Genomic DNA, 13,268 nt, shown 5'->3' on the forward strand with positions numbered 1-13,268 from the left:
CAGGTGAACCTAATGGTTCCTGATTAGTGAGGAGACCTGAGATCAGATTCAAAATAAAACAAAAAAACAAAATATACCTCAAACTGAGGAAATGACTAATGTGACAACACTGGTTTGGTTTGAATAAGGGGTTTGAACACATCCTACACGACAGGGAATTAAATACACAGATATAGAGTCCACACACATTCAATTAAAGAACCATCATTTAAAACTGAAATTCACTGTAAATTAAAAGTAGTTTGCAAAGCCATAGTTTTGCTGATGACTTTGCTTTAGGATCTGGATCAGTAAGATTTAAAGATACGTCATATTTGACACTTAACCGAATCAGAACCATCTGACTTAAGCTGTACATCTACAGCATTTTAAGTTGCTGTTATTTCATTTCCAAATCACATTATATGTGAAAGAGCCACTGTGACACCTTCCTTGGATTCATGCGGGAAATATTTACTACATCATAGTACATTTCTGTGGAATCCTGAATCCTTCACGCGTTTCTTGTATATAATACACTGAGTTTCACTTCAATTCACAGAACATTTCCTCTGAGTGTTTTCTGAAGTGGTGTGGAAATGGGAAAAGGAAAACAGATGTTTGGCAAAAAAAAAAAAAAAAAAAAAGATTAATGGAGACAAGTGACTGAAGAAAAAATTTTATTGCAAGAAAGCACACAGAAATATTAATGTTATCAAAACTTTAATGAATTCTTTTTGTTTTTTTGCACTCCAAATTTATTATGTTTTGCATGTTAAAAGACTTAATATGTTTTATGTAAAAGAACTTTCAGTTGTGTTTGCCTTTATGAACACTAAATGAACACATTGGATTTATGTCAAGTTGTGGAAATAAAACACATTTTGGTTTTTGTTTATATGGGATTATGAAAAGTCCCAAATCCCCATCTAGTGGTAAAAGCAAAGACACACAGGACAGACAAATATTTTTTGTTTGTTTAATGAAAACGCTTTGACTGGATCAACGGCTTTTAAAGACGAAGAAAAGTACTTTTATTTTGCGTGAGAAGCAGTTTCGGTGTCATACTGTGCTGCGAAAAGGTCAAAACGCAATTTTACTGTGGATTAAATGTAGTAACGTCACAAGAAAAAAGAAGAACATCAGAAATACTTCATGGTCAGTAAAAAAAAGTCGGACTGTATTCACACATCTTTATAGAAATCCTGTACCTGTATCACGAAAATTAAAATATGAATAAAAATACCCGTGTTAATAGGAGTATTTATGAAAAAAAAAACAAAACTCATTTTATTTTTTATTCCCCAATTCCAATGTTTAATCAAAAATTCGTGGGTTCACATTGATGTCGACAGTAGTTTTAAGGTTTTAAATTTACGTGGTGCACCTGAAGGCAGCAGTGACGACAACAACACAACAGGTAGGCGGGCCTTTTCCTTTCTCTTATCAACTATTGGCTGATACGCGCAATCACGTAACGCACTTCCGACAACCTTCACCAAGGCGGATGTGACGTAGAACTGATCAGACTTATCGGAAGTTATAACCGTGTAACAGGCTATCTAAACCAACCCGTATAACCCGGGTTTAAACAGTTTTAAAGATAATAAACATTTGCCATTTTTCTCTGTTACACCAAATGGCGTATCCAGGCTACGGCGGGGTGAGTAAATCGTACAGAAACTTGATTAATGAGGCTACGCGAGCTACAGTGTTAGCAGGAAAACTAGCCTGAGGCTGTTGATCAAGTGGATTCACGAAACGCGCTGTTACACAATTAATATTATTAATATTATAAGGCAGGCGGTTACACAATCCAACGGAACCCTGTGTGTTTTATTTTAGCCACACAACCTTTTCTATAAAAGCAAAAATTATGTCTTCCGGAATCAACATTGTGTACTAAGCAACATTACCTTTGCCATGTGGAAATGACTGGGGACCTGTCTTCTAGTTAAACCTGCTTGTTGAAAGTCTGAAAAGGGCATTTTATTTTATAATAGTGATTATTGTCCCTATAATGACGGGTTTGGTTTAATGTATAGCTGCTGGGAGTTACTGATTGATCTCAGGAACCACAGACACACCTTGTTCTATTTTTACGTAACCTTCTGGTGACTCATTCGAATTCTTGTGGGTCACAAGTCATTCAGTAAGCCTGAGAATGGTCTAAACAGTCAGTATGAGGTGGAAAATATATTGTTTGTAGGAACAAACAGAGCTGGTGTCATTTAAAACCTGCTGGACACCTCTTGGGTTGTCCATTATGACCTCCTCATTACAGGATTTAACGTGGGTCACATGATTATCAGTTTATAAGCATTGATTTTCCTGTCAATGCATGAAATGTTTGAGAAAAAGCTTTTTTTTTTTAAATTCACAAATAATTCTTACTGTGCTGCTTTTTGTCTCCCCACTGTTTTCAGCCTCAGTATGGGGGTCCCATGCCAGGTATGCCAGGTATGCCGGGCATGCCAGGAATGCCACAAGGGATGCCAGGGGGGCCAATGGGAGGCCACATGCCTGGGCCTATGGGTGGGCCAATGGGAGGATATTCCCCCTATGGGGGAGGATATCCAGGGGCCTACGGCGCCCCGTCCCCAGCTGCCAATGATCCAATGTGGGGTTATTTTACAGCCATAGCTGGCCAGGTGGGTGTGGATCAACGTTCTCTCGCCTCAGTCATCAATGCTGGTGATTGTGTTGCGTGTGAAGGATATAAAGTGGATTTGGTGAATGAAACCGAGTTTTTACGATCTCTTCTTGTTCTGTGGAGGACGGTGAGGTGGATGCCGAGGAGCTCCAGAGGTGTCTGACCCAGTCTGGTTTCACCGGCAGCTACACCCGTGAGTTCACCGCTTTCCCTTCCTCAAATTGAGGATGACTGATTCCTGCTTTAAACTATCTTTAAGTGCAGTTAAGTTTCATTTAAGCACACTTTTCAGATGTTTTTTTTGTTACGATTTGGGGTTGTGGCGGCAGCTAGCTGACTAAACGTGTATTCCAGACATCCCTCCCGATCTCACGCTCCATTTTTCCATTGCTCCTGAACCTTGAGTTCAATTGAACCTCTCTCCAAACGGAAAATCGATGCCAATCAGGAGAGAACTATGCTTCAAAGCAGGAAACCACGGCCGACCATCTCCGGCGGTAATAACTCCTGTTAAAGCCTCTTCACACTCAGCTGCAAACCACTGGAGTGTGAGGAAGACCCGACTGATGGATGTGAATCATGTGAGCCTTCAGGCTTCTGATGTGTCATTTCTTCTCAGCGTTAGGTCATGTTTAACATTTACAGTCAGGTGAGGATTCCCTGGAGGGAAGTGAAAACCTCTCAGACCACATCTGCAGCCGACGAGTCAAAAGTATTAGTGTGGAGGAGCAGGAGATTCAGGTTTTGATCGCGGATATATTTCGGTAGCTAACTCTGAGGGATGATTCCACACCTGTAGCGCAGGACGGCGTTTTGCATTATTTAATATGCTAGTGACGCTAACGCTAAAGCTGTCAGTGTGACTAAGTCGTTTCCCTTTCTCCACAGCGTTCAGCCTGGAGACGTGCCGGATCATGATCGCTATGCTCGACGTATCCTTTCCCTTAACGTCATCATCATAGAAATATGTTCCCCGTGGGCGTGGCCCGCTGTGGCAGCGGGTTAAACGGCTGCATTCACCCCTGCAGATAATTTAACTTAACCACACGTCCATCAGAGGGACTACACGGGAAAGATGGGCTTCAACGAGTTCAAGGAGCTGTTCGTGGCTCTGAGCAGCTGGAAGCAGAACTTCATGATGTTCGACCAGGACCGGAGCGGAACCGTGGAGCCGCACGAGTTGAGTCAGGCCATCAGCGCCATGGGTGAGAGTTTAAAGCGTTTCTAACGCGGTAACACGTCTGATGTTTATTAGGACGTTTAGTGGTCTTAATGAAACCTGATTGGAGTCGTTTAGGCTTTAAATCGTCCAGATTGAGATAATCTGTCTCTGACTGACAGTCAGTTTGAGCCCAGCGGAGCGGTGAGGGAACAGACTGGAAGCAGCGACTGATAAATCAGTCAGGATTAACCTTTGTGTAAATCATAATAAAAGGAGAACCCTGACCTTTCTCCACACATAACATCTTATTTCATTTTTTGGTCGACCTTGAGAAGATGAGTTTGGCTTTTCGCGGCTCAAACTGTTTTTAAGTCCCGTTCAACCGTCGCTCTAACCTGATGCTCCTTCCCTCCATCAGGGTATCGCATCAGCCCCCAGGCCCTCAACGCCATCCTCAAGCGCTACAACAAAGGAGGACGGGTGTTCTTCGACGACTACGTGGCGTGCTGCGTTAAGCTGCGCGCCCTCACAGGTGCGACGCCGAGACAAGCCGACGCTTAAATCCAGATACACAAGAAAAATTACTCCCGCTTTGAGTGTTTTTCCTCTTCCTGTCACAGAGAACTTCAGGCAGAGAGACACCATGCGCCAGGGATCCGTCAACTTCCAGTACGACGACGTAAGTCCACCCGGCAAACCGTAACACCAAAGGAAAGGTCTGCTTCTTGTTGTTGATTTACAGAACGACTGTCTCTCTGCCCCCCTCCCATCAACAGTTTATCCTCTGCACGATGGCCATCTAAGTGCTGCTGCGTGTCCCAACGCCGCGAGGTCACGGCCGCCCGACACAACCGATCAAGCGGCGGCTTCTGGACCGTCGCCGCACAGAAGCAAAAGGCCAGTACGTCAGACTGAAAGGCGATGAACCGCGACTGGAGAGCGCCCATTGCTTGTAACGCTTGCTGTAATGCTTTAGTCTTGTAAGTCACACAGGGACGTGCAGAAGATGTATCAGGTGTCAACACACACACACACACACACACACACACAGTATGTATCTAGATTAAAGGGAATATAGAGATTAGAATAGGCATATCCTGGTTTCTTAAGTAGCCATCTTTAAGGTTGAAGTCCCGCTCCGTCTGCAGGTGACAGCAGCTGTGGTTTAACACTCCTGGAGGCAACAAAGAGAAGCAGTCAGGAAGTTATTGACCTTTTTCCATCAGCAGCGATCTGATTCTTTTTACTCACCCCTTTTTAAAAAAGCCTGCAGGTCTTCCTCTGACAGCGCCAGCTTGTTCTACCGCTCCCTGCAAGATTTAAAACCGATCTGCTGTCAAAGAAAAAGAAATAATCGCCAAAAATAACTTGTTTTTTCACAAACGCACTCCTGTGACGACTTAGAAAGTGAACTTGTATTTTGCCAGTTAAATGTTTTTAATGTGAAACTGCACCTGTGGATTAGAACTACCATTTTTTAAACTGGGACAAACCAGCATGTAGAAATCATATTGATATACATTCACATCCTGTTTTGTCATCGGGGAATAGATATTTATAGAAATGAAAATCTGGACATTGTTGACGTGTAGATTTTTTTTAAAAAACGCTCCAGTGTCAGAATAATTGTGCTAAAAGTTGAACCGATAACAAAAGAATCCTCTAACCTCTTGTGCCATTATAGTCTCTGAATGTCTAATATATGAAATCATTTATATCTAACTTAACGGAAAGCATTTTGATTATAAATACCAGAGAGCACGTTGCTATGACGACACTGAATGGTTTTGATAACCCAACATTTTGTGCATTATTTGTGACGGTGTGCTTCTGTTTGAAACGAGCTCACAGCCAAAGCGACTGTTCGCTCGCAGCGATCGTCTGTAACACTGTTCACGTGTGGCGGTGAGGTCTAAGCGTGTCAAACGTGTTCAAACGTTTTGCTGCTGGGAAAAAAACAAAACAAAAAAACATGTTAAAACTGCAGCGAACCTCTGCACACACCCGTTATATCCTTATTTCCTTACAATAAATACTTTTTAATCAGTATGCATTCTGTTTATTCATTTATACAATTGTTCACCCCCCATCCCTCAGTCTATTTACACAATATATTTGATTTCTTTAAATATAGTTAAGAACAGAAACATTCAAATTAGCTGTTAAGTGTTGCATTGTATAAAATACAGTGGCAAACATTTAAAAAATGCATAAAAACAATTGTGAACAGCACTAGATTTAAAAAGTGACATTTAGAATCCAGTACAGCAAGTTTTCTAATCTCTGTGCAAAAGTTTGCAAATCCCATAAAAGTTCAGGAGACCCTTCAGGCGCCGGACTCGTCCAGTTAGGCTTTAGCAACTTTTGTTCTACATCTGTGCTCGAGAAAGAAAGCTTAAAGGAAACCCCCGGAAATTTTTTTTTTTTAAACTCGTCCCAGTTTTTTATTTTTTATTTTTTTTAAGCGTAGGAAACAAACGAGCGTCTTCGTCTCCTACGTGTGACGATGTTATCAAGGCAGACAAAGCTTAAAGTGGCCGTCGCTGACGTCTTGTTTGCTACATCGAGAGGCTGTGCGTTCCGTTCGTCGTCCCGTCAGCGCTGGAACGTCGGGCGTTCGTTTACAAACTAAATAAGGTACATAGAAAAATAATGGCAAATTAAATACTTTCCTTTTAGAAAAATAGGTCTTAGCTGATTCTTCTCTGGATGACCGATGTGCTGGACCTTACACGTTAATACGAGCTGATCGAGACGGTTATTTTCTAATTCACTCAAACGTCTCCATGCAGTAAATTGTGCTAGAGTGGGAACGTCAATTAAAAATGACTAATTCATTTGTCATGCAGCCTAAGAACGATTCGCTAACACGTGCGTCTGTTGCTTATGAAGCTAAGGCTACTGAAGGCTGAGCGGCGTCCTCAGCGGCATTGTGGGTCGGGTTCATTCTACTTTTTAGTCAGATGATGGGAGATCCAAAGCTGTTTGAATCAATCCGCTGGACTCTAAGGGAGTTTCTTGAAGACGTTTCTCCTCTCATCCAAGAGGCTTCTTCAGTTCTGATGTTGCCACCGCAGGAACTGAAGAAGCCTCTTGGATGAGAGGAGAAACGTCTTCAAGAAACTCCCTTAAAGTCCAGCGGGTTGATGTAAACAGCTCTGGATAACCGTGACCTGGATCACTGAGAACCCACACAGACATCGATAATGGAAGACCTGAAGCAGGGAGCTGGAAAAGACGACGACGGGTCGGTTTGTTTCGGATCATTTAAAGGAGGTTTGGAGGAGGGGACGGACGGACGGACGGACGGACGGATGGATGGTTGGATGGTTGGAAAAAAAAATCGATCACGATCTTCCAGAAAAACGAAAGGCTAAAAGCTTTCGGAACGACCCTCTCGGGAGTCTTGACCTCAATCTCGCACAAAACACCATCCAGGCGAGGAAAACAACAAATGAGCTTGAACTGAATTGTCCAAGAGTGACCAAAGCTCGACGCCGACACCAAAAAGGGGGAAAGGTGGTGGTGGTGTCACATTTTAAACGAGACAAGGGGAAGGAAATCCACCCGAGACGGCTGTTTCCCCCAAACATTCAGAGGAGGAACGGTTGGGGAAACCGCGTTCGTGTTCGTGCGATCGAGGCGGTTTTTGTGGTAGCTGTTTAAAAAAAAATCCACAACTTTGTGCGTCGTTTTTGTTTGTAACGTTTAGAGGACGGACTCCAGAAACAAACTGGGAGTCTGTTCCCTCATTATTGCTCTCAAAGAGTGAAAAACGCCTCCCGTTACGCCGCCGTCCGGATTTAGAGCTGAATCAGACGTCGTCTTGTACGGTAGGCACGCTAAATATACAGACGGGTATTCAGCTCGTGTGTAGCTGCTGATACAAGGTGAACTTCGGGGTGTGGAAATGCCTCAGAGGGAGTTTCAAGTAGCTTTTGTCCCCCCCTAGTGGAGAGGGAGGAGTAGTAGAAACGCAGACGCGGTCGCTACAGTCGTCTGTTAGCATGCTGCTAGCACGCCTGATGGCCTGGCGAGCTGCAGTTTGAGGAACATGCACCGGAAAACAACCCAAAAACATGCATGACATGTTAGGATAAAAAAAAAAACAGCACATAGGTGCCCCGTGTTGCTGGCAGTGTTCCACACACGTATGTACACGTAGATGAGCTCACATGTTAAATATAGTGTATAAATACCTCTGTATAAATGGACTTTATACATGGAAATCAGAGCGTTTTGAAGGGTGGGGGGTGGGAGGGGGTTGTTTCTGAAAAGGAACGGAAGAAAATCTACAGTTTGTTTTCCTGTTGCATATTCAGTCTCTTTCTTAGACCCTGAGTCAAGCTTAAGAGAAGACCTTCAGCGCGGCCCGACCAGCAGGTAGACCTACTGTCCTGGAAGCCCCGGGTCAGAAACTGGCCTGTGGAGTCCCACTATTCCTGAGCTGCTGGGGACGTCAGGGAGAGAGGCCTGTCGGCCCTGGGGGAGCCCCTGGGGGTCCGCGGCGTCCGCGCCGCCGTGGGTGTGTCTTTGCTCCGGGTCTGCATCCGCCTCCAGCAGGGCGGCCAAGTCCTGGTCCGGAAGAGTCTCTGGGGAGGGATCTTTGGATTGGTTCTGGGCCGGTTCAGAGTTGGAGGTCTGAGGGGAGGGGGGGGGGGGCATGTAAATGTCAGGTCATCTGAGAAACGCATTCATTGGTCGATCTAGGGTGAAGGTGGGGCACCTGTGGCCGAGGTGGAGCAGCAGCGAGGCTGAGATCCGTCTGGATGGGGGCGGACGCCGGCTGCATCCTGACAGCCGGTCTCTGGTACTCCGGGCTGGAGGTGACGGTGCTGTAGGCGGGGGGGCCGGTGGCCGTCTGCCTCTGGAGGAGCTGCAGGATGGCCTGGATGTCAGAGGTCATCTGGGACTCCAGCCTGAGAACGAAACGCCTGTCAGAGACTTTTCAATCCTGATCGATCAGATTTCCTTCATCAATCAGACACATTTAAAGATTTAAGAAAGGTGTATGAACCACAACTCCCATGATCCCTCTGACTCCGCCCCTCCCTCACCTGTTGAGGTGCTGCTGCAGCAGGTCGAGCCGTTGCTCCACCTCCCCATAGGTGAGGTCGGTGTCGCTGTCCTCCTCCCCGCCGGGGGTCTCCCCCCCACACGGCGCCGGCTCCTCGCCGTCTTCGGCGGGACGCGGACACGCCCACTCCTCCTCCGCCGGCGCGTCTGAATGCAGACAAACACACGCGTGGGATAAACGGTGTGTGTTATCAGAACGCCGCCTCAGGGGGACGCATCATCCCGTAAAGCGCCGGCTCCTCATTCGACTAAGCGTGTTTGATTCGTCAGACGGTCCTCGAACGCATCGCAGCAAACCGATCATTAAAACTCAGATTCCCTGAATAAATCCAATCCCGCCAGACGCAGCGACGTCGTAGTGACGGACAGGACGACATCCAATCACAAGCTGACGTGTCACCGTCATGACTCATGGTGATTTTATTTTGTTAGCGCCTTTGAAAGCGGATTGGTCTCTTTGACTCGTCTTAAATCGGTTTGTGTTTCACGTTTGAGCAGAAATAGAATCCGTTCACGTTTATTTGACACGGAGGAACAAAAGCGTCTAAAATAAAACCCCCGACTTTACGAACAGTCACAACAGGAAGTGATGAAGAGGAGGGATGCTTCACCTTCGTACGTCTGGCTCTGCGTGTTGTTCTGAGCGTCTGGGGGGGCGCTCCGCTCCAGCCCCAGGGCGTGGTCCCTCACCACCGGGTAACCCAGCACCCCGGAGCACAGGGGCCTCTGCTCCTCTTCCTCCTCCCTCCCTTCCTCATCCTCCTCCTCCTCGTCTTCCTCCTCCCCCTCCTCGGCGGATGCCCTCCTCCCCCGGGCGGCGGCGGCGGCGGCGGTGGAGGCGTAGATCTCCGGGCTTTGGTAGGCGACCGCCGGTTCCTGGTGGGGGGAGCCTGTGGGGATGAAATGATAATCGGGAATTCTCTGGCGCCCCCTACCCCCCAGGGGAGAAACCAGGGTTTGTCTCAATATCTCTCACAACAGGTGTTGGGGGGGGGGGTGAACTGAGGACAAACACCGGCGGAGGGGCGTGACGCCAGCTGCCGGACTGAAACGGACCGTCGTCGGTTTCCTTATACTGGAAGATGCTGATGCTGAATTGAGAGACGGTAACCATGGCGACCAATTAGATTTGCCTAAAAACAAGGCCGAGGCTCGTCGCAAAAGCGTTTTTTTATGCGGCGTCACGGCAGAAACTATCAAGAGTGTGAACGATCTGAGGACGCGGGATAAACACACACACACACACACACACACACACACACACACACACACACACACACACACACACGTTTATAATGCAATTAAAACAGTCGCTGCGGCAGCAAACAGCTCAGTCGCTCGTCTTCACACGTTATCTGTCTTTAGCAGCCTGGTCGTCTGTCACAGCGGCGCCAGAACAACACACACACACACACACACACACACACACACACACACTTCCCTCTCGTACCTGTGTTAGTAACTGATTTACGGCTGTAAACGCGGTCATGTGACTCACACTGACCTGTGGACGACGTCCTCCTGTAGGACACCCGTCTGGCACACGCCACGCCGTCCTGGTTGGAATCAGCGCCTTGACTGGTCGTCTGTGGAGAGACACGTTTTTATGATTATTATGGGCTGGATTATAGTCACATATTCATGCGAAGGCAGCGCTTTTTCTCCACGGCAACAGAAACGCCTGCTGGTCTCCGCTGAGCAGAATAAATACCAGATGGCGACACAGACATCCCCACGCCGTGTTGGAATGAAAGAGTTTGAGAAGGCGTTTCCTCGTCACCTTGGCGTTCTCGTCGCGCAGGTCGAAGGTCAGCTCCAGGTTGGTCAGGAAGTGATCGGCGAACTCGGGGTACATGTCCAGCACCTCCAGCACCTCCTCCCTCTGGATGGTGTGCAGGTCGCAGTAGCTCAGCGCTCGCACGTCGGCGCACGACTTCCCCGGTTTGGTGTACAGGTGGATCATCTCGCCGAAAATGTCGTTCTTTCCTGAGAAAAGACGCAAATATAAGACGCAAACATCCGTATCGGCAGAGAAAAAGAGCATTTATCTATATATGCATGTGAAATATATCAGTTTGTAATAAATTATGGCCTTTAAAACGTTATTAAACTGATTTATGATTATTTTAACTTATTAAAAGACATTTATTCGCTCTTTATCCTGGGGGTGTGGGACCCACCCAGGATGGCCACCACCACGTCGTCTTTGAGGATCTCGATGGATCCGCGGGACACGAAGTAGAGGACGGTGAGCACGTCTCCGCTGTGGACCAGCGTGTCTCCAGGCGGCGCGTGGGTGGTTTTAAACCTCATGGCCAGCGCCCGCAGGCAGCCCTTCGTGGCCCCGCGGAACGCCTTGCAGCCCTGGAGGAGGTTCTTGTTCAGATGGAGGCAAATATCCGCCTGCAGGCACTCCGGGAAGCCCTTCAGGACCTGGGGGGTGGGGGTGGGGGGGACACGGGGTCGTGATTATCGGGATTGAAGCAGAGTTTCTGGTCAGACGGGGAGTGGAGTTGCAGGTCAAATTGAATGGATTTTTTTGCAGAGGAAGTTTTTTTTTGTTTTTTTTTTTTGGGGGGGGGGAACAATTGCCACTTGTGTTCTTTCCTTCTTCTCGAAACCTATTACAGCCTGCAGCAGAAATAACCTGCAATGTTTTCTGCAACCGATGCAATTTAGGGGTTTCATTGAGCGTCCAGCTGCAGACGAGAGACGGGACAGAACATTTAGAGACTGAGAAGCTTCAGATAGCAGCACAGGAAACACAGCTTCAGCGTTTTTAACCTGAACATCTGAGGATCAGGTGTTCCTACCGTCCAAGTCGGACTGGGAAACTGTTGAAAATACAAAAAATACTTCACTTTAAGTGAATTTCTGATGCATAATAAAGGAGGGATGTACACTTACCCCTTTACAGGCAAACATACAGCCACCACTGACATAAACCACTAATGATCACGGACCACAATCTCAAAGGGGGGGGGGGGTTCAGACACAAAAAGGGGGACAATAAAAAAATAAATTTATCACTTACACATGAAATGCAAAGTGCTGAATGACACGATCACGACAGGAACAAACGCAGCCTGAATCGGCTTTTGTTCTGGGGTGTTTTTTTGGTAGATTTTCTCAGTAGATTTGGAAAGGAAAGACTGAACAGCATTTGGCAAAGCGTGGGGGTGTCGCCGCGGTGTGCGCGCCGCCGCCAAGCCTCCCACCGAGGTGGGGAGGGAAACCTGGCAGCGTCCAGGGCGAGGCTGTGCCCACACTCAGGAGTGATTCACTCCCGTCTCTGGTACCAGATGAGCATCAGAGGGTTTGAATACATGCAAAACTAAGTGGGGGGGTGGGGGGTGCGGTTTGGGGGAGGGCAGGCCGTGTGCAAATCTACTTGTAAATGAACATTTAATGTGGCCTGCAAGGCACATCAGCACACACACAAGTCATCTGGAGTCACCTGCATGCATGCAATCAGTGTGTGTGTGTGTGTGTGTGTGTGTGTGTGTGTGTGTGTGTGTGTGTGTGTGTGTGTGTGTGTGTGTGTGTGTGTGCGTGTGTGTGTGTGTGTGTTTTCAGATGTCCTAAAATCACATGCATGCTCGGACATATTCAGGGTGGAGTGCTAACAGATGGAGGCTAACAGCTAACCACATCGGTCATGTTCACACATGTACCTCCTGCTCTTACCAGAGTGGCGGGGGGGGGGGGTCATTCCGTTTGACATGAGGCAGACATGGAAAAGGACAAACTTATATAAGTACCAGGAACAATTATTATGACCAGGAAAGCGGCGGCGGAGCATCGCCGGGTGTAAAATCGGGGTGGAATTGTTCCACCGCCGTCGCCGGATGACAATGGAAAAGGTTCTGATGGGGGGGGGGTACACACGCCCCCTCTCATACCATATTCATGTCGATGCCGTTGGTGTAGGTCCAGGCGTGTTGGAAGTACTCCTCCAGCCGCTGGCGCAGCGGGTTGGGGATCTGGTGGAAGCGGATGAACTCCTTGACCCGCAGCATCTGGAGGTGATAGCGGGCCGTGCCGGAGTACAGCCGCTGGATGATGGCCGACACGTTCCCGAAGATGCTGGCGTACATCAGCGCTGCAGGAGAGGAAGTCACATGTGTGTGTGTGTGTGTGTGGGGGGGGGGTGTCATGCACAGGTGGGCGGGTGGTTGCGTTCCATCAAAGAGGTGAGGGGAGACTTACATCCGATCAGCATGACGCAGATGGAGAAGATCTTCTCCGAGTTGGTGTTGGGGGAGACGTTCCCGAAGCCGACGCTGGTCAGGCTGCTGAAGGTGAAGTAGAGCGCCGTCACGTATTTGTCTTTGATGGAGGGGCCGGAGTTCGGGTCGCTGTAGTTGTACTTTTTACCTACGGAGAATAAAAATAAAA

At 47.6% G+C, this 13,268-nt stretch overlaps 2 protein-coding genes across 3 annotated transcripts in view; one reads left to right on the forward strand and one right to left on the reverse strand.

The window, feature by feature from the left end:
• The first annotated feature begins 1,488 nt into the window (after positions 1-1,488).
• Positions 1,489-5,843, forward strand: gca (grancalcin). Its single transcript, XM_068309244.1, has 8 exons — positions 1,489-1,642; positions 2,406-2,630; positions 2,756-2,825; positions 3,521-3,564; positions 3,690-3,837; positions 4,213-4,326; positions 4,415-4,473; positions 4,571-5,843. Exons 1-8 carry the CDS (start codon positions 1,619-1,621, stop codon positions 4,595-4,597), a joined length of 711 nt encoding a protein of 236 aa, XP_068165345.1. The 5' UTR covers positions 1,489-1,618; the 3' UTR covers positions 4,598-5,843.
• A 2,268-nt stretch (positions 5,844-8,111) lies between these two features.
• Positions 8,112-13,268, reverse strand: part of kcnh7 (potassium channel, voltage gated eag related subfamily H, member 7) — a 29,046-nt gene continuing 23,889 nt past the window's right edge. For both annotated transcript variants that reach the window (XM_068309258.1, XM_068309257.1), the window contains 9 exons: positions 13,080-13,247; positions 12,773-12,972; positions 11,051-11,303; positions 10,651-10,856; positions 10,375-10,456; positions 9,482-9,760; positions 8,852-9,017; positions 8,521-8,713; positions 8,112-8,435 (listed from right to left, as the gene is read on the reverse strand). In XM_068309258.1, the coding sequence (XP_068165359.1) occupies positions 8,184-8,435; positions 8,521-8,713; positions 8,852-9,017; positions 9,482-9,760; positions 10,375-10,456; positions 10,651-10,856; positions 11,051-11,303; positions 12,773-12,972; positions 13,080-13,247 (1,799 nt within the window). In that variant the 3' untranslated portion in view covers positions 8,112-8,183. The remainder of the gene's footprint in view (positions 8,436-8,520; positions 8,714-8,851; positions 9,018-9,481; positions 9,761-10,374; positions 10,457-10,650; positions 10,857-11,050; positions 11,304-12,772; positions 12,973-13,079; positions 13,248-13,268) is intronic.

The sequence above is a fragment of the Antennarius striatus genome, chromosome 24 (assembly GCF_040054535.1).
Source record: "Antennarius striatus isolate MH-2024 chromosome 24, ASM4005453v1, whole genome shotgun sequence".
NCBI lineage: Eukaryota > Metazoa > Chordata > Actinopteri > Lophiiformes > Antennariidae > Antennarius > Antennarius striatus.